The following is a 24358-nucleotide window of genomic DNA, read 5'->3' as shown; positions in this document are numbered from 1 at the left end:
ACACTACACTCCTATCGATGCAGTTTAGGATTATTTCCCAAAACACTGTACAGTAATTCAAGAAGGTCCAACTGATCCACAGGAAACAAAAAGAGAACCGCCAGGGAGTGCCTGAATTGTTCAACAAACACAAACACCACTTACCATGCCTTACCTGGAAATAAGCTTTATTGAACATAGTTGTAAAATTATTTCTTTCAGTTGAATGACTGAATTATTAGCACAAACTTTTTTTCTACAGATTTGTTTTAAAAAATCAAGCCTTGTCACTTTCCTGGATCTCTTTGTGCTTTTTTGTTAAAATATCAATGTTTTCAAATGTTATTATTTTTTCATTTCCTTTTAATATCCGAATTATTTGCATATCAGTCCCCCCCCCATTGTTTCAACCTGGGGTATCGAAAGAACATATAATAATAATAATAATAATAACAACAACTCTTGCTTAGACAAAACTCTCTCTCTCTTTTTAATGAAGTTAAAAGCTCAGAATTGAAGGGCAAAGTTCTTCAAATTTTCATTGACCAACTCAGAGAAGGGGAAATTTTACACTGTATTGGAACATTGGCGGAGTAGAAGGTCTGGGATGGAGCCAGGTAGCTGAAAATAATTTTTTACAAGTTTTATTTATTTATTTGTAAAAGTGGTTTTGTTTTGTCATTTTTTTTTTAAATTTTTGCTAAAATAATAAAATAATATTTCACAATTTTTCACAGAGTCTGATGAAAGGGCAGAGGCCTTCTCTTCTCCGTGTCGGGGATTTGAAACCAGGTCAGCCAGCCTGCAATTTTCACTGTAAAGAGTTCGTATGCGTTCTGCCCTGTCTTTTCCCGTACGCACCATAATCTCCCCGCGCTCGTTCTCTGTCTCAGTTTGCTAGAAAGTTAGGACCAGTCTCGTTTCGCACAGAGGTTAGAGTAAGAAAAAAACAAAATCTCGCATGTGTCCATGTGTGTCAGTTCCACCATCTCCTTCTTTCCCCACGAGCCCTTTCAGCTCTGACTTTTGCAGTCCCCAAAACAAGGGACGGCTCCCTTTCCCTACACAAAAGTCACGTCCATGGCTGTTTTTGAAGGACTATCCAAGAAGGGCGCAACTTTCAAGTCAACCCATCTCCAGAAAGAACCTCTGGATATCCCTTTGCTTGGGCTCCCCACATTTCTTCTCCAGCCAGTTTTGCTCTGTAGTTTGCTTTAGAAAACAAGGACAATGACAAATCCCCCCAAACAGTTTGATGCAAGCTCCTCTCCGCTGGAACTTTTGTATGTATGTGTCTCTGTGTGTATATGCGTTTGTGTGGTTTTCTTTTTCCCCCACCCCTTTTTTTTTCTCAGGCTTGTTATCATTGAAGGCACTTGGTTTCCATGGCATTTTTAGAAAAAAAGATGGTAGTTTGGTTTTCGTCACTTGGTTCGGAATGGATGGTTTCGGTCAAGGTGTCGGCGTCGGCGGAGTGGGGTACGGGTCGGACGAAAGGCGGACGGATCGAGGGAGGGTGTCGTTCTAGTAGGGGAATGGAGGAGGGTGTTTCGATGTGTTCAAGTGGCCGCAAGCAAACTCCGGACAAGTCCACATCATTGTTGTCGTCGTCTTCGTACGCCCTGGAGTTACGTAAATGCATGCAAAAGTGGAGACCGCGTACCGTTGCTTTTCGCATTGCCATGAGGAACTGAAACAGAATGTCTTCAACAGCTCAGGAGCCTCGGGGCGCCATATCCTTTGGAAGGCGGCCACAAGAGGCAGGAAAAGGGACTGCAACTCGTTGTCAGACTCGATGTAAAAACAATAGTCATAATAATAATCCCTTGGGGAAAACGGAAAGGAATAAAAACAAACACCCAGCTCCTCCGGTACCCTGTTTTTCAGTGAGGTGTGGGATTCCCCTCCCCTCTCTTTCCCCTCTTTTTCTCTCTCTTTCTCCATCTTTTCTTTCAAGAGATTGCTCTCTTTCGGCAAGCCATTAGGGTTCCATGGCAACAAGCAAACTATTCATTTGAAACAAAACAAGCCATGACTTTGTGCTTTGACAAGGAATTTCTGTAGCTCTTTTGACAAGAGTTCTTCCAACGGAGACCGTGTGTGTGTGTGTGTGTGTGTTGTGTGTGTGTTGTGTGTCTCTTTTAATTCTCTTTTCATCACTAATTAACCAGAAAAAAGCACCTGAAGGTCTCTCTCCTTCGCTCCCGCCGGTGGGCCATGGCACGATGAGGCACCCGCAATCCCCTCGGTTTGTTTGTGTCGGGTGTGGGTTTATCTTTTATAAAATAAACCCCCAATTCTTCCTTTTCATATATATATATATATATGTATGTATATATATTTGATTCTTCTTTTTCTTCTTCTTCTCCTTCATTAGCTTCTTTATTAAGAAAAAAACATATTTGAGTCAGTCCGTGGAGGAATCTTTGGTAGTTTTTTGTTTGTTTCTTTTAAAAATGTTCTCTTTTCTTCATGCCAGTGCGTGGTACATCTGTGTTGTAGCCTCTGCCAGAATAAGGTCACCTCTGATGACTTAAGACAGACACAAGGAGGAAAACGGGGAAAATCCGTATATGGGGCAGTGTCCTGCCTGCACCTGAAGGTATATCTGAAAGGGAAGGAGAGCAAGAGTTAGCAGCCTTTTGCGTTGGTCAGACCCTTTGCAATTCAGTGTAAACTTCAGACTAGAAAATCAATCAATCAATCAATCAATCAATCAATCAATGTCTTTAACAGTTCAGGAGTCTTGTGCCCACTTTTCCTCTGGAAAGTGGCCCCAAGAGTTAGAAAAAAGGGCTGTTATAAATTAAATATTAATTAATAATTTATAGCCAGATATGAGACCCAAGCCAGCTCAGTATCCATGGCATGGATTCAACCATCCAAGGCTACACACACACACACACACACACATACACACACACACACACACTGAATATAATAATAATAATAATAATAATAATAATAATAATAATAATTTATTTATGTTTCCCCGCCTCTCCCAATGGATCAAAGTGGGGTTACAGACTACTTGAAATTATACAAATATCCAATATAATTCATACACATGTAAACCATTAATTCATTAAAAACGTCAACAATTAAACAATTAATAAATTCAACAGACATAAGGCGGCAGAAAACTCTTGGTCATGTCATATCAGGGGCGTATGCTCAATGGAAAAGTTCCGTTTTAACTGCCTTTCTGAATGACTCCAGGGAGGTTATCAAGCAAATCTCCTCTGGGAGGCTATCCCACAATCTTGGAGCCGCTGTAGTAAAGGCACTTTGCAAGGTTGACACATATTTAGTAGATGTTGTTTCCATTAAATTCTTTCCTGACGTTCTGAGGGTGCAGGGCGGATTATATAGGGAGATGCGGCCCCACAAGTAACCTGGGCCCAAGCCATATAGGGCTTTAAAGGTAATAACCAACACCTTGTACTGTGCCTGTAAGCAAATGGGAAACCAGTGAAGATCTTTTAAGATAGGTGTTATATGGTCAAACCTACATGAACCGGTGACCAATCTGGCTGTCATATTTTGCACTAACTGAAGCTTCTGAACTTGGTACAAGGGTAGCCCCATGAAGAGCGCATTACAGAAATCTAACCGAGAGATTACCAGAGCATGTACCACAGTTTCAAGATCCCCATATGTATGTATGCATGTATGTATGTATGTATACTGGAAGAAAACTTTGATTTTGCCATTTTATCTAAGCAACACCATTTTCCTACAGCATTGTATTTAATGGAACTTGATACCCAGGGGACCAAACCCCAATGGATACCAAAGGCCCACTGTATACTTTAAAATACTGTACACTTTATGTAGCCCTTTGAAAATTTATAGTAAGGGACACAATTTCCATCTTTCTGGATCCTCTTATATTCAATCCTGCTCCCGCAACTATGTAAACATGCTCTATCTCTAAGCATTTATTATCATTCTGTACTGCAAATGATAAAGTGGGTTTATGTCCATGAAAGCTCATGCAAAAATAAAAACCAGAGAGTCTTAAAGGTGCTGTTGCATTTCCCCCCTTTCCCACTGTCTTCTTCCTTTTTATACGTAACTAAGGCCCAGTAGAGACGGGCGAGAAGCACCGTCATGGGGCCAAAACTAGGGCTTGGGAAAGTGTAGCAACTGTACACTCCTGAGCCATAGTATGTTTGGGTGGTGCCATTATTGAGAGGCACCAACCCCGGGGGGGGGGGGGCGTGTCCATGATGTATGGGTGTCTGAGTGCCCAAACGTCTGTGCCAGGAGGGGGGTCATAGGGCTGGGTCACAGTCCTTATGACGTCCTAAGGAAGAAGCTGCCTAGAGTATTGTCTGAGTATTGTTGCTGTTTGGTTGTTGCAGCAACGATGCGCAACAAAGAGGGACGGCGTTTCAGCGCCAGTGTGTACTGGGCCTAAGTAGCTGATACAGGATTTTGGCCAATGATAATTCCATCACTCTTGTGTTGCATTGCTGGATGAAGACCCGGTAACTAGGAAGGCACTTCCTTGCCACTGGACTGTACAAAGGGCCTCAGAGCTGTTTGACTTTATTCCCCTGTTGTGCTTAGAAAAAAGAGTTTGTTCTTATATTAAACCATCTATCAAGATACATTGAGGTGCACCCGGATTGGCGCACTACTGAAAGGGCACGAATGGGCATAATTATGCCCAGAGGTATCCCACTTACGATTGTTCACGTAATCCGATTTTGTGCATTCTCCTTCTACAATGGATATGTCATCAATGGCAATGTCTCCTTCGATGCCACGGCCACGGATCCCTTCAAAAATAACCTGCAAAGAAACAAGACAGTATGAACCTAGAAAAGAAACTATCAGGGGGATAGTGCAGGAGAACATGACATGGAAAAATAATTGCTTATCACTGGTGCAAAAGTAATTGCTTATCAACGGCTGCTTCTTTCCTGGTAGCTGATGTTTCTGAATTCTAGCTAACTTTCACTCAAAATAGGGAGACAGTAAAATCTTCTGAGTTAGTTTTGTGGGTATTTCTGTTTTCCATGAGTCTGTATGCGCATCTTCAGGAAGTCTGTGTAGCAGTTCACTTATTCAGATTAATACCTACTGCAAAAATTAATATATACTGTATAACTATGACTCTGGGAGACCAGGGTTCAAATCTCCGCTTGGCCACAAAACCCTCTGGGTGACCTTGAGGAAGTCACAATCTCTCAGCCCCAGAGGAAAGCAATGGCAAACCTCCTCTGAACAAATCTTGCCAAGAAAACCCCATAATAGGGTCATCTTAAGGTCACCATAAGTCAGAAATGACTTGAAGACACACAAAAACAGCAAACACTGAGTTATTTATTCCCCATGCTATATCAGGTGGGTTGAGATCCTACACCCAGAAGACACTGCAAAATGTTAGATTCACATAGTTATGTGACAATTGTGGATTCCTGGATAGCAACACTATGCAACTAAATGTGAAGAACAAATGTGAAATTGACAATTAAAACATACAATGAACAGAGTGTGTTCACATGTGCAATGCATAATGGCATCACATGCACAGTGACACTGCATGTTCAACTCTGTTGCTGCAAACTTTGGCTAAATGTAGACTTTACGTTATGTCCAAAAAAGTAGGCCTACATGTAGAGGGAACACATGCGTTCATCAGTTTTTGGATGACAGATGGGATTATTAGGCTGCAGATGAGTTTACTTCCAAGGCAAAGATGGATTCGGTTCCCAATGAACATGTTTGTTGGGTGGTTATTCCCTACAATGCCAGGCTATCGCTTAAGTTATCAATGCATCACCCTGAAAAGTGGATGTTGGGCAAAAGACCACAATATCCAGAGCTGGTTGTTGCCTTGCACTGAAAGTGCTAATTGGATTTCTATTGTGCTCAAACTGGAAAAAAACAAACAAGTAATTGGGTAACAGGAATGTGAAGAATATTCTTGTTCGTTCTTGGCAAGAAAAGGGTCATTCTCAAGATGCTGTGTTGGAAAAAATAATAAACCCTGGCAAAATGGCCTGGCAAAATAATGACCAGAGTCAGGTGGCAGGATTTATAAAAATGCTCATTGTTTGGAAAGAGACACCAATCCCTTCCTAAGAAGCTTGGTTGCTAAAACGGTATAATTTTAAATTGACTGTTGATACATGAGAAAACTTTGGATCCTTTTAAGAAAGAATGGAAGGTGTTGATTGAATATATGAAAAATAAGTGTTCTGTTATAGTTTTAGGCTTTTAGAAGAGTGATGTACAAGTAGAGGATTTGTTTTAATGAAGTTTTATATTTTTATTGTTGTAGTACGGTGTCAGTTGTAGTACAGTGACATGAGATTGTGACACCTTTGCTTTCTGATGGTTCAGTGTTCACAAATGCACAAAATTATTAAAACTGTTGCTTATAAAATTACCTTTAGGCTCTATTCATAAGATATATATGAAACATACATGAGTTTCATGATTAGACTTGGTGCCCATCTCCAAGCGATCTCATTATGTACAGAGCCAGAGCAGCATAGTGGCTTGACTATTGGACTACGATCAGGGTTCGAATCCCTGCTCGGCCATGAACCCCCAAGGTGAGTTTGGGCACATCCCATGCTCTCAGCCTCAGGGGAAGGCAATGGTAAACCCCCTGAACACATCTTGACAAGAAAATCCCATGAGAGGTTCACCTTAGGGTTGGAAATGACTTGAAGGCACACAACAACAACAACAACAACAACAACAGCAAAGTCAAATATTCCCAAATCTGACAAAACCCAAAACACTTCTGCTCTCAAGCATTTTGGATAAGGGAGACTCAGCCTGCATACTGGAGAAAGCGTAATGTCCATCATCGCACCTTGGGGTTTCCTGGTGTAGATTTATGAATACACAGTTAGGACTTACACACTGATCTGAACTGCAGTGCTGTGAAACACTGAACATTTTTAAAGGAAAAAAGTCTTGAAACCCCAGAAAATCATCAAAAGTCCCCCGACTTTGGGGCTCCCTCCCTGGAGAGGCCCTGGGGGCTCCATCCTTGCTCTCCTTCCAAGGCAGTCAAAACATTTTCATATCGTCAGGCCTTTACAAACTAATTAGGGTTGGGCTTTTAAGGCAGTTCAAATCTGTTTTAAGGTGGATAGCCTCTTAATGGATTTCAATATTTTTAATGTCTAGTTTCTTAACTTCATACATTGTTTCATTGTTTTTAAATCTTATATTTATACTTTATTAATGTTTTCGCATTGTTTTTAATTTGTATTCTTTTAAAATCAGTTGTTAGCCACTTCAGGAGAAAGGAAGGGCCATACAAGTGGATTGAACAAATAAGCAGATAAATACCCCCCCCCCCCAATGCTTGTACTCTCACTCAGAGGGAAGAAAATATCTGGAATGGTTTGTTCCTGCATGTGAGGAAGAAACAAGGAAAGATTTATACCTCCATGATGCATGCTACTTTGTTCTCTGTTATTGATCAAATGATCAATATTCCCGTATGCACAATTACTGATGGAAATATTCAATGTTGTTATTTTTTATTTTGGGTGGAGATGCTTTGAGAGAGAGAGAGAGAGAGAGAGAGAGAGAGAGAAACTGAAAAGTGGTTAGTTCCAGTTACTCAGTGTTAAATCAGGGCAGAGACCTGGCAGTTGAACTTGGAAAGACAGAAGAAAAGAATGAGCACCCCTTTAGATGCTGCTGGATTCTAACTGTTAAAATGGAGTTCCCCCATTATCTAGGCAGCACAAATAGACCTTTTCCCAAGTAGAATAACTGATGCCTCAAGAGCCACCCAGTCCAACCCAATTCTGCCATGCAGGGACACACAATCAAAGCACCCCTGACAGATGGCCATCCAACCACTGTTTAAAAACCTCCAAAGAAGAGGACTCCACCAACAGTTTTGGCTATTGTTTGGAATCACAGAATCCTAGTACTGGATGGGACACCAAGAATCATCCATCCAACCTCTTTTTGCCATGCAAGAAAATACTATCCAAGCCCTTCCTGTGACAGATGGGCATCCATCCTCTGTTTTAAAACCTCCAGAGGAAACTCCATCATTCTCTGAGGAAGTGTGTTCCACTGTCGAACAGCCATTACTGTCAGGAAATTCCTCTAATGTTGAGATGGAATCTCTTTTCCTGGAGCTTGCATCCATTGTTCCAGGTCCTGTTCTCTGGAGCAGCAGAAAACAAGCTTGCTCTATCCTCAGTGTGACATCCCTTCAAATACTTACACAGGGCTATCATATCACCTTTTAACCTTCTCTTCTCCAGCCTAAACATATCCAGCTCCTTAAGTCCCTCCTCAAAGGGCCTGGTAGTTTCCAGACCTTTCACCATTTTGGTCGCCACGTAGCAAGCTGGTCAAGATTCTTAGGTCTGCTATCCCAGTTCACTCCACCATTTGGTTATCTCTGTATGTTGGTTGTTTGGATAAGTTACCTGTATGTGTGTGCTCTTTATATTATTTCTTCCAATTAAAGTTCACACATTTTCACATACTTGGCAGTCTCTATCAATTATTACTTGTATAACTGGTGCTGGATCCTGCATATTACGTTACCTGCATTCAGTTTCCCTGTACCCTCATGTTTCCTCATCTACAAAAGTAGGGCCAAATTCCCAATTTGAGAGTAAACTCTTGGCCCTTCTTATCCACGGATTTTTTTTATCCATGGATCCAAGCATCCAGGGTTTAAAAGTATTCTTTTTAAATTAAAAATTCCAACTAGCAAACCTTGATTTTGCAATTTTTTTATAAGGGATACCATTTCACTATGTCATTGTATTTAAAGGGACTTGAGCATTCATGGATTTTGGCATCCATGGGGAGTCCTGGAACCAAATCCCAGCGGATACCAAGGGCCCACTGTCTTCACATGAGAAGGGCAGTTCTGCCCTGAATCTTGGCCAATCCCTCCTTAAATTGAATTTTTAAAAATATTACATTTTGCTCACTCTGGAATGATGAGGGCGGCTGTTTACATGTGTATCCCACTGTGCCACCTGCCACCACTGTCATGGGTGAGAGCCACTCCATCTGAGGTCATAATGAGGAGCTAACTTGTGATCAGTGTTGGGTGCCTTGACAGCTGCCCCACATTGCTCTAGGTAATAAGGGTAACTGGGGGCAGCTGAGGGTGCAGAATATGCAAGAAGTAGCCCAGAGTATTCTGGTCAATGTAGAAATACCCTTAGACACAAAAAATGCAACTGAAAGCACTTCTACATGTGCCACATCATTGCATGCGCAAACCCACTTCTGCAATCTTGAACTAAGTGCAAACACTGCATATCTGACAAAAATGCCCAAATATTCCATAAAATTATTTAATTGCAAGAGCAAAAGGATCCCAACCACATGTTCTGGCAATGCTGCTACTTGGATTGGGATGTGCAAAGCCACTTCTGTCATTTTCACAGGTATCCCCTCTTTGGTCTGCTCAGATACAGACAGAGATTTATGCCTAAGCACTACACTTTTATGCACATCCAATGAATCAGTGCAACATTTTGACTGGCTCCAGCAGCCAGATGCGAAGAGACCCACATTTCTCTTTTGCTCTCAAGTGGCCAACAACACCAAATGCAAAATACTAAGCCAGCAAAATAAAAGTTGAGAGCCCTAATAGTTATTTTGGTTGTTACACAGGCTGGAATTGTAGAACAACTGTGCAATGGCCAAAAAATTATTATTATTATTATTATTATTATTATTATTATTATTATTATCATTATTATTATTAGTAGTAGTAGTATTTAGACCCTGCTCTTCAGCCACAAAGGTTCTCAGAGCAATTTACAATTTGTTAATTTGACAGTTCTCTGCCTATAGGCTTAAAATCTGAACAACAAGTGCTGTAAACCCATCTTTTCAGTTCTCTGCCTCCCCATTTCCATGTTGGGGGAGCCTAGGGGGAACAGCCAAATGTGTGATTATACCCCTTTCCTTGGAGGCACTGGAAAGACAGAATTTGCGGTGACCTCACAGAATCCTAGATTTGGAAGCATAACCAAGGGTTATCCAGTCTAACCCTGTCTAAATCTTCCCTGTGACAGATGGCCATCCAGCCTCTGCTTAAAGACCTCTAAGGAAGGAGACTCCATCACTCTCCGAGGAAGGAGTGCGTTCCACTGTCGAACAGCCCTTACTCTCAGGAAGTTCCTCCTAATGTTGAGCTGGAATCTCTTTTCCTGTATCTTTTTTTATTTATTTATTGAAAAAGACAAACATACACAGTCATAATAACATAACACAACAAATACAACATCCACCATCACTTCCTACTACAAATAAATCCTAATCTCTAACCACATCTAACATAAAACATAAAACCAAAAAAGAGCTTCTTTGCGATATATTGAACATTCTCTATTCGTCTACTTCCAGTTTTCATTCTTTCATCCTTGTCATGATCATTTATAACTCTAGTCCCCAGCTACATAATTTACCAGTAATTAAAGGTTCTGTGTATTTGTGTTAAATTTATGGTACTAATTATAAACATGTTTTCCTGCCAGATATTCTATTTGCTTTAAATACATTGTTATTACAAAGGGAAAGAAAAATGAAACTGTGACTTTTAAGATTACTATCATCTTTTCTAAGACAGTCATGTTTTTAACAACTTAGCAAATTACATTAGATTAAAGGTCCATCCTTGCTTCTTATAGAATTCCTTTACACAATCCCAATCCCTTATTGTATCTTTTGAGGATTCATTTTTCATCAATGACGTAAGTATATCCATGTCCATATTCTCTCTCACTTTCATTAGCCATTCCTCTATAGATGGTATTTGTGCTTTTTTTTCAATATTCGGCATATAAGATTCTTGCAGAGGTGACCAAGTATATTATGATTTTATCATATTTTTTATCTATCATATTAAGCAGAAACAATTCAGGGGTCCTTTTCCTGTATCTTGCATCCATTGTTCCGGGTCCTGTTCTCTGGAGCAGCAGAAAACAAGCTTGCTCCCTCCTCAACATGACATCCCTTCAAATATTTAAACAGGGCTGTCATATCACTTCTTAACCATCTCTTCTCCAGGCTAAACCTACCCAGCTCCCTAAGTCTCTCCTCATAAAGCACAGTTTCCAAACCTTTCACCATTTTGGTGGCTCTCCTTTGGACACGCTCCAGTTTCTCAACATATTTTTTGAATTGTGGTGCCCAGAACTGGACACAGGATCAGCGTTGAGACCTGATCAAAGTAGAATAGAGTGGCACTATTACTTCCCTCAGTCTAGACACTATACTTCTATTGATGCAGCCTAGAATTGCATTGACCTTTTTAGCTGCTGCATCACACTACTGATTCATGTTCAATTTGTGGTTTACTAGGCTCCTAGTTCCTTTTCACATGTACTGTTGTGAGCCTTTTGTGAACCCCAGGAGGACCTTGCAGATGCCTGTTGCAATGCTTCCATTAAAAGGAAATAACTGCACCCATTGAGACTGATTCTCTGCATTTCCCAAATACAAAATTAGCTGTGCAAGTGGGTTTACAGGACCGAAAAGATATTTTTTGGATGTGGGAGAGAAATGGATTGTGTTGACTTGCATAGTTCTCTGTGTGGTCCATTTTCCAACTTCTATTTGATGACAACCTTTCAGACATTTAGGGCTTCAAAAGTAATAAACACCACTTGGAACCACTCCCAGAAATATAACTGGATTCCGTGAAACTGGGACAGGAGTTATCCACTCAAAAATACCCAACTCTGGATACAGTGTGTTATCTATGGCTATGTTTGCACCAGCCAACAACTCCAAAGAATTTTAACAGATAGCCCACACAGAGGATGGCATCCTGTTAGTGACAGACACATGTGTAAGTTTCCCTTATGAGTGTGTATCTTTTTCTTTGGGTGCTGTGGGGATTGGTATTGAATGTGTATGAATACATCTAGATACCTATTCTGTATTTATGATTGCTATTTAGTCAGGATTATCAGCAATCAGCTGCAAGGGGAGAAGGAGGTCCATTCTGCAGCAATTGGAGCCCAATGGGTGAATGACGTTTCCATCAGGACTTTTTGTGAGGGAGAATGAGGCCAAGAGACAAACAAAAAACATAACAATCAGGCTTCATTTATATACCGCTTCGTACTGCCTAAGCAGTGTCTAAGCGGTTTACAACTGTAAGCTAATTTGCCCCCAACAATCTGGGGACTCATTTTAGCGACCTCCGTGGAAGATGCAAGCCTGAGTCAAGCTTGAGTCCTTTTGCTGGTCTTGAACTCGCAACCTTATGGTTTTGAGTGAGTGGCTGCAGTACAGACATTTAACCACCGTGCCACCAGTGACTCGGCCCCTAAGTAAAGAGTAAAGACTAAGTAAAGTCCCTAAGTAAAGAGACTTTACTTAGGGAGCGAACAGACAGGTCAAAATAAAGCTGCTTCTTGTCACATTGGAGGTATGCTCTTTAAATGATGCATGATCCACATCAAAACTACACTCCAGTCCTAAGGACTGGAGCATAGCTTAGGCACAGCTTCTGGCCTCTTAAGATGTGTGTGTCATTTAAACAGCATACCTCCAAAGAAGCTTTATTTTGGCTTGTCTGTTTGGGCCCATAGTTAGCAAACTAAGAAGCTGATGAAACCAAACTGCATCCACACTGCAGAAATAATCCAATTTGACACCACGTTAATTGCCATGGCTCAATGCTACGTAATTCTGGGGTTTGTAGTTTTGTGAGACATTTAGCCTTCTTTGTCAGATTGCTCTGGTGCCACTTCAAACTACAATTCCCAGAATGTGCTGGAGCTCATCCAGACTGTTTGCACCAGAAACAGGGTTTGGGCCCTGCGTTGTCCAAACAGGATGCTGCCATGAGAGAGGGGACATTGGCTTTTGGCCCATGCAGACAAGGTCCTACTCTTTGGAGCAGCAGAAAAAAGCTTGATCCATCCTCAATATGACCTCCCTTCAAATATTTGAACATGGTTTTCATGTCCTCTCTGAAGGCTGCATCCACACTGGAGAAATGACCTGGTTTGGCATCACTTTAACTGCCCTGGCTCAAGGCTATGGAATTCTGGGAGTTGGAGTTTGTTGTGGCCCCAGAACTGCTCTGGGCCCACAACAAACTCCAACTCCCAGAATTTCATAGCCTCGAGCCAGAGCAGTTAAAGTGGTGCCAAACCAGGTTATTTCTCCAATGTGGATGCAACATAACTCTCTTCTCCATGCTGAACATACCCAGCTCCCTACGGTGCTCCTCATAGTTCTTTGTTGCTCCCCCCCTCTGGACATGCTCCAGTTAAAAAAAGTAGTTTAAAATACAGTTTAAAAACAGTTTAACAGTGCTAAAATAGTTTTTATAGGAGAAGCTCTTGCTAGAATTTATCCCTGTCTTTCCGAGCCATTTTGAATCAGGGATTGCTGTAAAGCATCCATAATCCCCTCTTGAGATGAAAAACCCTTGGTGGATGATATGTGGGCCAGGAAAGCATAAAATAAATCTAGGATGCACTTCAGTGTATGAATTAACCTATAAAAAGCTTTAATTTCTGTGTTGGAGCGATCACTTTTACTGCAGAAAAAGATTCACTCTGATTCACTCCCCTTAAAATTAACTGGGAGGTTTATGTCTTTTCCCATCTAGGCTCTTAAATGCAAAATAAAGTTTGGTTGGAGCCGGAGCTGCTTTTTTTAAAAATGTAATTTAAAGTCCCAGCTGTGCTGACATTTATTTTGCTTTATTTGTTCGATGTTTCCATGGTCCTAAATTTGTTTTATGCTTAGAAATAAGAAAATGGTGGGGGCTGGGGTGGACACACAGGAGAGTAAACTGCATCCTTAGCAAATGGAGAGAGTTGTGTAGAATGAACTTCTGCACGAACAGTTGCACACTGGTTGTGCTATGTAACTCTTGTACTGAATGACAACATTGTACAGATCAACCATGACATTAGGTATGTGTATATTTCCATCCATAAGCATTAATGCATGGTGTGCATCCATGGGCTTCTTGGCTTTACTTCGCGAACGAAGATTCAAGAAGGATTCATCCATGCTTTCTACAAGCGTGTTGATGACGTTGGATGTATCCTTCGAGCCTGTGCAATGGATTTTTCTGGTGGAGCGCAGCGTGCACAGAACTGGCCTCACCCTTTAAAACAGAGGTTTGTCTGCTGAGGCCTTGACAAGCATGGACAGTGGCAGCGAGGTCCTCGGGTCGTAGGTTTGGTTAGAGTTTCCTTCTCTTAGATGGTTGACCTTACATGGTTAGACAAGCACCATCTGCCTGGGTTTGGGATTCGAGTTTTCCTTCTCCTAGGATGGTGGCCATAAGGCTAGAGAGTCCATCCTGCCCTTTTTACATCCATGGGCAGTGTTCATCCATATATAGTATGTAATCCACACCCATTCACCAGTCACATCCATATGGACTGGCACTACATTTTGGAGAAGATAAGGTTAAGAGGTGACATGATGGCCATGTTTAAATATTTGAAGGGATGTCATATGGAGAATGAAGCAAATTTGTGTTCTGCTGTTCCAGAGAACAGAACATGGAGCACTGGATGCAAGCTACAGTAAAAGAGTGTCCCCCTCAACATTAGGAGGAACTTCCTGATGGTAAGAGCTGTTTGGCAGTGGAACACATTCCCCCAGAGAGTGGAGGAGTCTCCTTCTTTGGAGGTTTTCAAACAGGGGCTGGATGGCCATCTTTCCCAGGGAGGGCTTGGATGGTGTCTTCCTGCACGGCACAATGGAATTGGACTGGACTGTCCTTAGGGTCACCTCCAACTCTAGGATTCTATGAACAATCTGATCTATGCTAAATACAGGGTGTTCAGTGGCTGGGAAGATTACTTTTGGGAGCTGGGTATGGTTAGCCTGGGGAAGAGAAGGTTAAGACATGACAGGGGTTCGGACTGGAAGACATCTGGGGGTCTCATCCAACTCTAGGATTCTATGAGTCTATGAAACTCCATTTCCTCAACTCTGAGTGGAATACAGTTGTTCTCCATGAGAGAAAAATGTCCCAACACTTCCACAGAGGAATTTATGCTATTATAAAATACCAACAGGATTGTACTGTGTGCCGTCAAGTCACTTCTGACTTATGGTGACCCTAAGGCAAACCTACCATGGGGTTTTCTTGGCAAGATTTGTTCAGAGGAGGTTTGCCATTGCCTTGCCCTGAGTCTGAGAGGGTGTGACCTGTCCCAGGTTACCCAGTAGGGCTCCACCCCTGTTTTCCAGAGTCATAGTCCAACACTCAAACCATTACATCATGCTAGCTCTCATAGCATTCTTGTACAATGCAAAAGGATCCATTTTGTCCTCTGATCCAGATGCAAAAGAGAGCAAGACCCCCACACCTTCTGTATTTGCACAGGAGAAAGAATTTGGGGAATTCTGACAGATGCAGGTCCCTTGAATTCCTGGACCTGTTTGGGGAAAGATCTGACAATCATTTACTGAAGGAGCCTTTAGAGTCATATTCAAAGGAAAGGAAAATGCTTTGCTTTGCAAAATTAAGTCCGATATTGATGCATAATCATCAATTTAAGTGTATGGTGGGGAAAAAGATGCTTCGATTTGTACTCCAAAGAGACGAACGTTTCCCAATGGAGCTGCCTGATCAGTGTGGTTGTTTGAACTCAGTTGGTTCCTGCAAGTGATGAGGAGAGAGTCTAAGAAAAGACCCTCTGAAGTGGGATTTTCTTCACTGTCGCATGGTTTCCTTTCTCCACCAATGCCTTAGGTCCATAATTGTGTCCATTTTTGCCTGTCAATTTGCAGCTTTTAAAAGAAAAATACTGCAAACTATGTTGCTATGGGTACTGCGTGCCTCCCAAGGGTCCTGAGTGTTGGTTATGCACAAGATGAGTTTTAAAGATAAAAAAATAAGTGAATATGAGCTGACAGGTGGGACAAAAGGTGTTGGAGGAGGGACAGAAGGGAGGTCATGGCAGGAATCCCTTTCAACAAAAGTCAACCATCTGTTGTGCTTAACAGCTAAATACCGGAGTGTTGGCAACATATCTTTCAATATTTCAGAGATGGAAATTGGGATACATATGGCCAAGCAATGGCAGACTGTGGTCCAAGTGGCAAAAGTTCTTCATGAGAAAGAACAGAGAAGACAGGAGACGCTGCAGCAGTTTGCTTTTGCTTGAGCCAATTGGCAAAGGCCAGCTTGTGCCTTCTCCTCTCCTCCCTGCTGAGTTAACTGACTGCAAACTACTTTTGCACTTGGAACTCAGTTTACAGCAACTGAAGGCAGCTGAGGATGAAGGGAGGAAATTTAAAGAGGAGAGGCAGTCTAGGACATTTTAAAAACAAATGAAAATGGACTGCAGAGGATTAACTGGGACTGTGCATGCTAAATTGGGGAAGCTGGTGAGTATGCAGCGATGTGAGGACCAACACATCCCTTGCAGAGATTGTTGAACTTTTATCTCGCCATTCTCACCTCCAACCATATTTGCTTAGCATCACTGTCCCTGCTGTCTACAGCAACCATGAAACAATATATTTTGAAAAACAAAACACAATAATGTCCCCCATCATGCTTCCGAGGGGCTGAATGCATGGGCCAAAAGCCCCCTGTTCCCTACGGCCTCATGTCATCCTGAGCAGAGGATGCAGGATAATAGCTCTGGGCCAGGATAAGCCAGTCCAGGTGCTGATCCGGCAGTTCCAGACTCGTCCAGGCCCCAAAGCCCATTGCCCTGGTTTAAAATAGACTGTCTTTTTAAAAGTATTTGACACCCCTTCAAATACTTAAACAGGGCTCTCATATCACCCGTTACCCATCTCTTCTCCAGGACCAACATACCCAGCTCCCTAAGTCTTTCCTCATAAGGCATGGTTTCCAGATCCTTCACCATTTTGGTAGCCCTCTTCTGCACATGCTCCAACTTGTCAACATCCTTTTTGAATTGTAATGCCCAGAACTGGACACAATATTCCTGGTGACGCCTGACCAAAGCAGAATAGAGTGGCACTATTAGTTCCCTTGATCTAGACACTGTACGTCTATTGATGCCTCCTAACAGCGCACTGGGCAATAGAAAGCCTTGACATGCAGCTGGCTGGAACAAAAACTTTTCGTCACAGATGTAGGGACATGTATGGAATTCAGCATGTCCCAGAGTAGCAGCTAAGTCGTATATACTCTTCTAAGGAACAGTTCTGAACCACAAATTCCTGCAGTGAGGCTCTAGAGGCCAATTTGTTAGCATCAAATGCCAATATTGTTTCCTCCTATTTCTCTCCTCCACTGATTCTCTGTGAATAGGGAACTTGTTTTTGTTCATCCATTTTGTTGCTTGTTTTCCACAAGTTCGACAATGAGAAATATCACTTTGTGGAAATAAACAACAGCTGGAATCCTGTTGGGGAGTTACATCTTCGTAAGTGGATTTATGTCTGCAGGAATCAAAATTGGGCAGTTTCATAACGTCCATATCAAGTAGAGAGCTTCTGTCATGTTACTACACAGCAGAGCCAGAAAAGTGACCGTTGCACACTGGGACCGGTGCACAACTGGACTGATACATGAGATGGACATCATATCATTCCTGATGCCCACTGTCAGTGCCCTGTTATGCATCTTTGCAATTCACTAACAGGGTTTCTTAGCATTTCTGCTACATTGCTGAGTATACGTAAAGTTACGCAATGTAGGTCTAATCTGGACCACAGAAATAATGCAATGTGACACTATTTTTAACTACAATAGCTCAATGCTATGGAATCCTGGGATTTGCCGTTTGTTGTGGCACCAGAGCTCTCTGACATGGAAAGCGAAATATCTCACAGCTTCCCAGATCAGAGGGAATATGATAGTGTCTTTAAGGTATTTAACCTACTGGTTGTTTCTGAATGTGAACTGTCCCCTTTCAAATAAGGGTCTAATGGGACAAACCTTGCTTTGCCTTGTGTGCGTATGTAAGTGGTTGGTTTGGTGTTATTTACAATGGAGCAGACTGCCTTGAAAGGGGATGGACTCTTCCTCTTTGGACATCTTTAAACAAGGATTGGTCATCTTTCAGGAATGCTTTATTTGTGTCTTCATGCGTGGAAGGCAGGACTAGAGGTCCTTGCAACTGCTTCCAGTTCCAAGATTCTATTATTATTATTATTATTATTATTATTATTATTATTCAGACACAAACAAGTTTCTTAGTATAAAACACATATAGGCTGCACAGGCTCAAAGATTCAATGATTCTTTGCTGTTGTTGTTATGTGCCTTCAAGCCATTTCCGACTTATGGGGACCCTAAGGTGAACCTTTCACTATTTCATCTATTTCACTTCATTGCATTAAATATCCTACACTTCTAATATTGCAAAATATTTTCAATGTTTAATTTCTACCATGGCTGTCAGTTTGAATGATGATTCCATCAAGGAGCCTTCTTTCTTCTGATTCAAGACCTTTATTCCTATTTCTCAATCATGTGGCACCTTTGTCAGGTCCATACTGAGATGCTTTAATTAAATACACTGAATAGTATTCAATAAAGGTCCCATTTCTGATGGTGACTTTCTTTACAGATTTAAATCACCCATAGAGGTCTGGCTTTGATATTTCATATTCTTGATTTGTTTTCCTTAGAATGACTGAACACAGTATCTTTGCAACCACAAATAATAAGAGAGATAAGGACTCATGCTGGGGGAAAAGAAATCCATGCCTAATATTAACTTTGCCAAGTTGTTCTCCATTAACTGTTAACATGTCCCTTGATTTTATTAGCATTCTGAGGAGTTTTCTGATGTTTTCAATGATTCCTAAAATTTGGTGCTGCTGTTTTTATTTGCATTTCAGTCAGCTCTGTCTTATGACAATGTTCTCCTATGGTTTTGTGGTTTTTTTTGCAATACTTATTCAGAGAAGGGTTTTCCATTGCCTTTCTCGAAGACTGAGGCTGCATCCACACTGCAGACTAAATGCACTTTGATACTACTTTAGCTGCCATGGCTCAGTGCTATGGAATGCTGGAATCTCTACTTTTGTGGGATATTTAGCCTTCTTGAACGGAGAGCTCTGGTGCCACAACAAACTACAAATCCTAGGATTCTATAGGATGGAGCCACGGCAGCTAAAGTGGTGTTGAATCGCATTATTTTTGCAGTGCAGATGCAGCCCTGGAGAACTAACCCAGGACAACTTCTTATACTTCTGGTTCTCAAAGATTCAAGAAAGGTTGATTGCCAAAGATTTTACATAATCCTTGATATTAAATTGACCTTCTGTTAACTGCATGCAACTTGATTCACAGTAAGTGGATAATGAACAAAGTGGCATGATCATATTTGTCCTCTGTTTTTATGTTTGTTCATTTGTCTTGTTATGTTTCAGCCATGCTTCCATGTGGCTGGAAGCCCAACCTGCCATTGTGGTGCCAAGGATATTGGGGCTCCCAAAAGGCACAGTGGGAGCAGTTATGGGGCATATAGTACGGTCCTTTATGAGATGTGAGTAGTTATCAGATATCCCGATTAGGGACAAATTGCATCAGAAGTTAAACAACTCCTGAGATGCTGTTTCTTCTCTGTTTGCTGAAATTTGAATCAAGTCAGTTGCAGTACTAAAGCAATGGCTTCTTAGTGTTGTCTGTTGTGGCACCAGAGGTGTTTGACAGGGAAGGCTAAATATCTCACAAAAGTACAAATCCCAAGATTCCACAGCATTGAGCCATGGCTGTCAAAGTGGCGTCAAACTGCATTATTTCTGCAGTGCAAATGCACCCTAAAAATTAGTCCAGTACAACTTTTTATACTTCTGGTTCTCAAAGATTCCAAAACATTTGATTGCCAAAGATTTTACATAATCTCCTGCCACCCCAAGAGGTTAGATTGGTCCTTTATTATTATTATTATTATTGAGCCCTGGTGGCGCAGTGGGTAAATGCCTGTACTGCAGCCATTCGCTCAAAACCACAAGGTTGCGAGTTCAAGACCAGCCAAAGGGCCAAGCTCGACTCAGGCTTGCATCCTTCCGAGGAGGGAGCTAAAATGAGTACCTAGACTGTTGGGGGCAAATGAGCTTACTTGCTAATTAGCTTACTTGCTGTTCACCGCTATGATCTTTGGAATAGCGGTATATAAATAAAACAAATTATTATTATTATTATTATTTACTTATATCCTGCCTTTCTCCAAATACAGTGACTCAAGATGGCGCATGTAGCTCAATTCTGAGTCAATGGATAATAAACAGGGTGGAATTATCATAACTGTTCTGCTTTTTGTTCGTTCGTCTGTCTTGTTTCGTTTTGCTCCAACATGTTGCAGCCATAATGCAGGTGGAAGCCCAACTTCCCATCGTGGTGCCAAGGATATTTTGGCTCTCAAAGCACATAGTGGGGGCAATTTTGGTGCATATATTATGGTCCTTTATGGGATATGAATAGTTATCAGCTGTCCAGATTAGGGACAAATTGCACCAGAATTTTGGCAATTCCTGAGTCGCTGTTTCCTCTCCGTTTGCTGAAATTTGCATCAAGTCAGTTGCAATACTAAAGCAATGGATTCTCAATGAATGTCTGGCTAAATAAAGCCAACAATATGAATTTGTTTGCCAATAATGAAGTGTGATGGATAAGCAAGCCAAAGATGCAGCCAGTGGAACAGAGGAATCTATCCGATACAGAGCCAAGCCTTGGGTTGCTAGAGTTGCCCATAGCTATGTGTGTCTCTTGCAGCAGTGTGATGCTGTTGGGAGAATGTGACTTGCCCAAGTCTCCCAGTTTGTCTCCACGGCAGAGAAGATTCGAAAATGGATCTCCCAGGTATCTAGTCCAACACTCAAACCATTGCAGCACATTGGTTCCCATTAGACCATGGGTGTGTCTACACTGCAGAAATGATGAGGTTTGGCACCACTTTAAATACTGTCGCTCCATCCTATGGAATCCTAGGATTTGCAGTTTTGCAAAGTCTTTAGCCTTCTTTGCCAAAGACTGCTGGTGCCTCACAAAAACTACAAAACCCGGGATTTTGTAGGATGGAGCCAAAGCAGTTAAAATGGTGTCAAACTGTATTATTTCTACAGTGTAGATGCATCCCATCTTGTATTTCTAACATTATGCAACTTTAAAAGAAAATGTGTGATAAATGATATAATCAAAACAGGGTCCAATAAATTTCTAGACAATTTCATCTTGATATATGACTTTGGGATGATGCCAGCCTATTCGTCCGATTTCTCTTCTTCCCTTTCTTTCTAAGGTTTTGGAACGGGTTGTCTATTCGCGCTGTCTTGAGTTTCTTGAAGCCAATTCCATCCTCGATCCCTTTCAGTCTGGCTTCCACCCAAGGCATTCTACAGAGACAGCTCTCACCAAGATCTCGAATGACCTTTTACAGGCCAAGGCTAATGGCCTTTACTCTGTTCTCATCCTTCTTGATCTGTCTGCAGCCTTTGACACCGTTGATCACTGTCTTCGAGTGGATATGAGTGCTGACCGGGGAAGCGTGTCCCTGTTGGTGCTCTTGGACATCTCAGCGGCTTTCGATACCATAGACCATGGTATCCTTCTGGGACGCCTGGCTGAGGTGGGAATCGGGGGCACTGCGCTCCAGTGGTTCCGGTCCTACCTCTCTGGGAGGTCCCAGATGGTGCAGCTGGGAGACGTGTGCTCCAGCGAGCGGACCCTTAAAACTGGGGTCCCTCAAGGAGCCATTCTGTCTCCCATGCTATTTAACATTTACATGAAACCGCTGGGAGAGATCATCCGGAGACATGGGGCGCGGGGTTATCAGTACGCTGATGACACCCAGATTATTTTCTCTATGTCTCCGACTGATGCAGTGACCGGGGATGGCGTCTCTCCTCTCGTGGCCTGTCTGGAGTCAGTAATGGGCTGGATGAGGAAAAACAGGTTCCACCTGTCCTGAACGGGGTCACGCTCCCGGTGAAGGACTCCGTGCGCAGTTTGGGGGTGCTTCTTGATTCGTCGCTTCATCTGACTGCTCAGGTGAATGCGACGGTCAAGAGCACTTGTTATCAGCTCCGGCTGATTCGCCAGCTGCGCCCATACCTGGACCGGAGGGACCTAGAAACTGTGGTACACGCTCTGGTAACTTCGAGACTGGACTTCTGCAATGTACTCTACATGGGGCAACCCTTATACCAAACTCGGAAGCTTCAAATGGTACAGAATATGGCAGCCCGGCTGGTCACTGGCGTATCCAGGACCAGCCACATAACACCTGTACTTAAAGACCTTCACTGGCTGCCCATCCGCTTCCGAGCTCAATATAAGGCGTTGGTTATTACCTACAAAGCCCTAAATGGCTTGGGCCCAGGATACCTAAAGGACCGCCTCTCCCCATACAATCCGCCTCGCACCCTCAGAACATCTGGGCAGCAATTGCTGAAGGTGCCTGGGGCTAGGTTAGCTTCTACTTCTAGAAGGGCCTTTTCTACAGCTGCCCCAGCCCTTTGGAACACGCTGCCCACCGAGCTCCGCTCATCTACTACCCTGGCCCAATTTAGGAAGGATCTCAAGACCTTCCTATTTAAGCAGGCATTCCCCGATTAAGATCCTGTGGGCCTCCCCTCCTCTTCCGTGGCCATGAGGACGGGCTATGGGGCTTTTATTGCTGTTTTTATTTTGTATATTGATGTTTATGCGCTTTTAACTTTGTATTTGTATGCACCTGTTGCACTGTTGTAAGCCGCCCTGATCTTCTTGGAAGGGCGGGATAGAAATAAAGATTTTATTATTATTATTTATATACTCTCTGACCTTGGGTTCTCAGACTCTGTTCTTGACTGGTTTAGATCTTACTTGTCTGGCAGATCTTTTGCAGTAGTTGCAGGAGGTCAGACTTCTTCTCCTGTTCCCTTATCTGTTGGAGTTCCCCAGGGCTCTGTTCTGGGTCCCCTTAATAATAATAATAAAGTTTTTATTTTTATCCCGCTCCTTCCTGCGATCAGGGCGGCTTACAGCAAGGTTAAAACAACAGTACAATAAAACATTATAAAATACAAACATATCAAAGCCATTCATGCAAACAATAAAAAATAACAGGCAAAAAAGCCCCATAGCCCAACCTCTTGGCCACGGAAGAGGAGGGAGGCCCACAGGATCTTAATCGGGGAATGCCTGTTGGAACAGGAAGGTTTTCAAGTCCTTCCTGAATTGGGCCAGGGTGGTTTTCTCTCTACACACTGTCCCTAGGAAAACTCATCAGCTCTTTTGGTTTTTCCTACCATCTGTATGCTGATGACACCCAGCTGTATCTTTCTGCCCCTGACCTTTCTCCAAGGCTTGAACAGCAAGTTTCGTCTTGCCTTACAGCTGTCTCACAGTGGATGCGCCATCGGCGTTTGAAGCTCAACATGTCCAAGACGGAGCTTCTTGTCTTTCCTCCTAAGCCCAACCTTCAACACTCCTTTTCTGTCTCTGTGGACAACATTTCCATTCAACCAGTCCAGCAAGTCCACAGTCTTGGTTTTATCTTTGCCTCTTCTCTGTCGTGTGTCCCTCAGATCCAGACCACAGCCAAGGCTTGTAGATTCTTTTTGTACAATATTGCCAAAATCCGACCATATCTCTCCGCCTCTACTGCCAAGATCCTGGTCCATGCCCTAGTGATCCCATGACTTGATTACTGTAACGTCCTCCTGGCTGGACTTCCTTTTTCTCACCTCCGTCCTTTAATCTCTGTCCAGCATTCAGCTGCACACATTATCACTTCCACCCACCGCTCTGACCACATCTCTCCTGTCTTGGCATCCCTTCACTGGCTCCCCCTCCCTTTCCGCATTCAGTATAAGCTCCTGCTGTCGACATTCAAAGCCCTCCATGGACTGGTCCCTCCTTACTTATCAGACCTTCTTTCTCCTCACCTTCCCACCAGGGCCCTCCGTTCTGGTAATCAAGGTCTACTGTCTCAGCCCAGGATTTCCTCTGCCCCATCCTGGATTCACCCCTTTTCACTCACTGCCCCTCACTCCTGGAACCTTCTTCCCCCACGAGCAAAAGCCATCACTTCTTTAACCAGCTTCAAAACAGAGTTGAAAACCATCCTGTTCAGAAAAGCCTTCCCAGGCATTGCATAATTGTCGCTTACTATTTGATGTTCTTGTGGTGCCTGTTTATTGAACCATTTCCGGTATTGCTATGTACTGTATATGTATTATCCTACTTGAGAGTATGTATTTTCCCTGGAAAATGATTAACCATCCATTATGAAGCCTCGCCCTCCCTGCAGTCCATCTCCCTTGGTCCAGGCCTCAGAGGTTGAGAGGAACGGCTGGACCTCTTACCCTCTCCCTCCACCACTCCCTTCTCCTTCTGTGTCATGTCTTTTTAGATTGTAAGCCTGAGGGCAGGGAACCGTCTAACTAAAAGATTGTATGTACAGCGCTGTGTAAATTTACAGCGCTTCATAAATAAAGG

At 42.5% G+C, this 24358-nt stretch overlaps 1 protein-coding gene across 1 annotated transcript in view; it reads right to left on the bottom strand.

The window, feature by feature from the left end:
- Positions 1–1219: 1219 nt before the first annotated feature.
- Positions 1220–24358, bottom strand: part of MDGA2 (MAM domain containing glycosylphosphatidylinositol anchor 2) — a 548385-nt gene continuing 525246 nt past the window's right edge. Inside the window, exons 16-17 of the mRNA XM_042446600.1 lie at positions 4674–4779; positions 1220–2587 (exon numbers count right to left, since the gene is read on the bottom strand). Coding sequence (XP_042302534.1) covers positions 2499–2587; positions 4674–4779 — 195 coding nt within the window. The 3' untranslated portion in view covers positions 1220–2498. The remainder of the gene's footprint in view (positions 2588–4673; positions 4780–24358) is intronic.

The sequence above is a fragment of the Sceloporus undulatus genome, chromosome 1 (assembly GCF_019175285.1).
Source record: "Sceloporus undulatus isolate JIND9_A2432 ecotype Alabama chromosome 1, SceUnd_v1.1, whole genome shotgun sequence".
Classification (NCBI taxonomy): domain Eukaryota; kingdom Metazoa; phylum Chordata; class Lepidosauria; order Squamata; family Phrynosomatidae; genus Sceloporus; species Sceloporus undulatus.
This window is presented reverse-complemented; position numbering and strand designations above follow the sequence as displayed.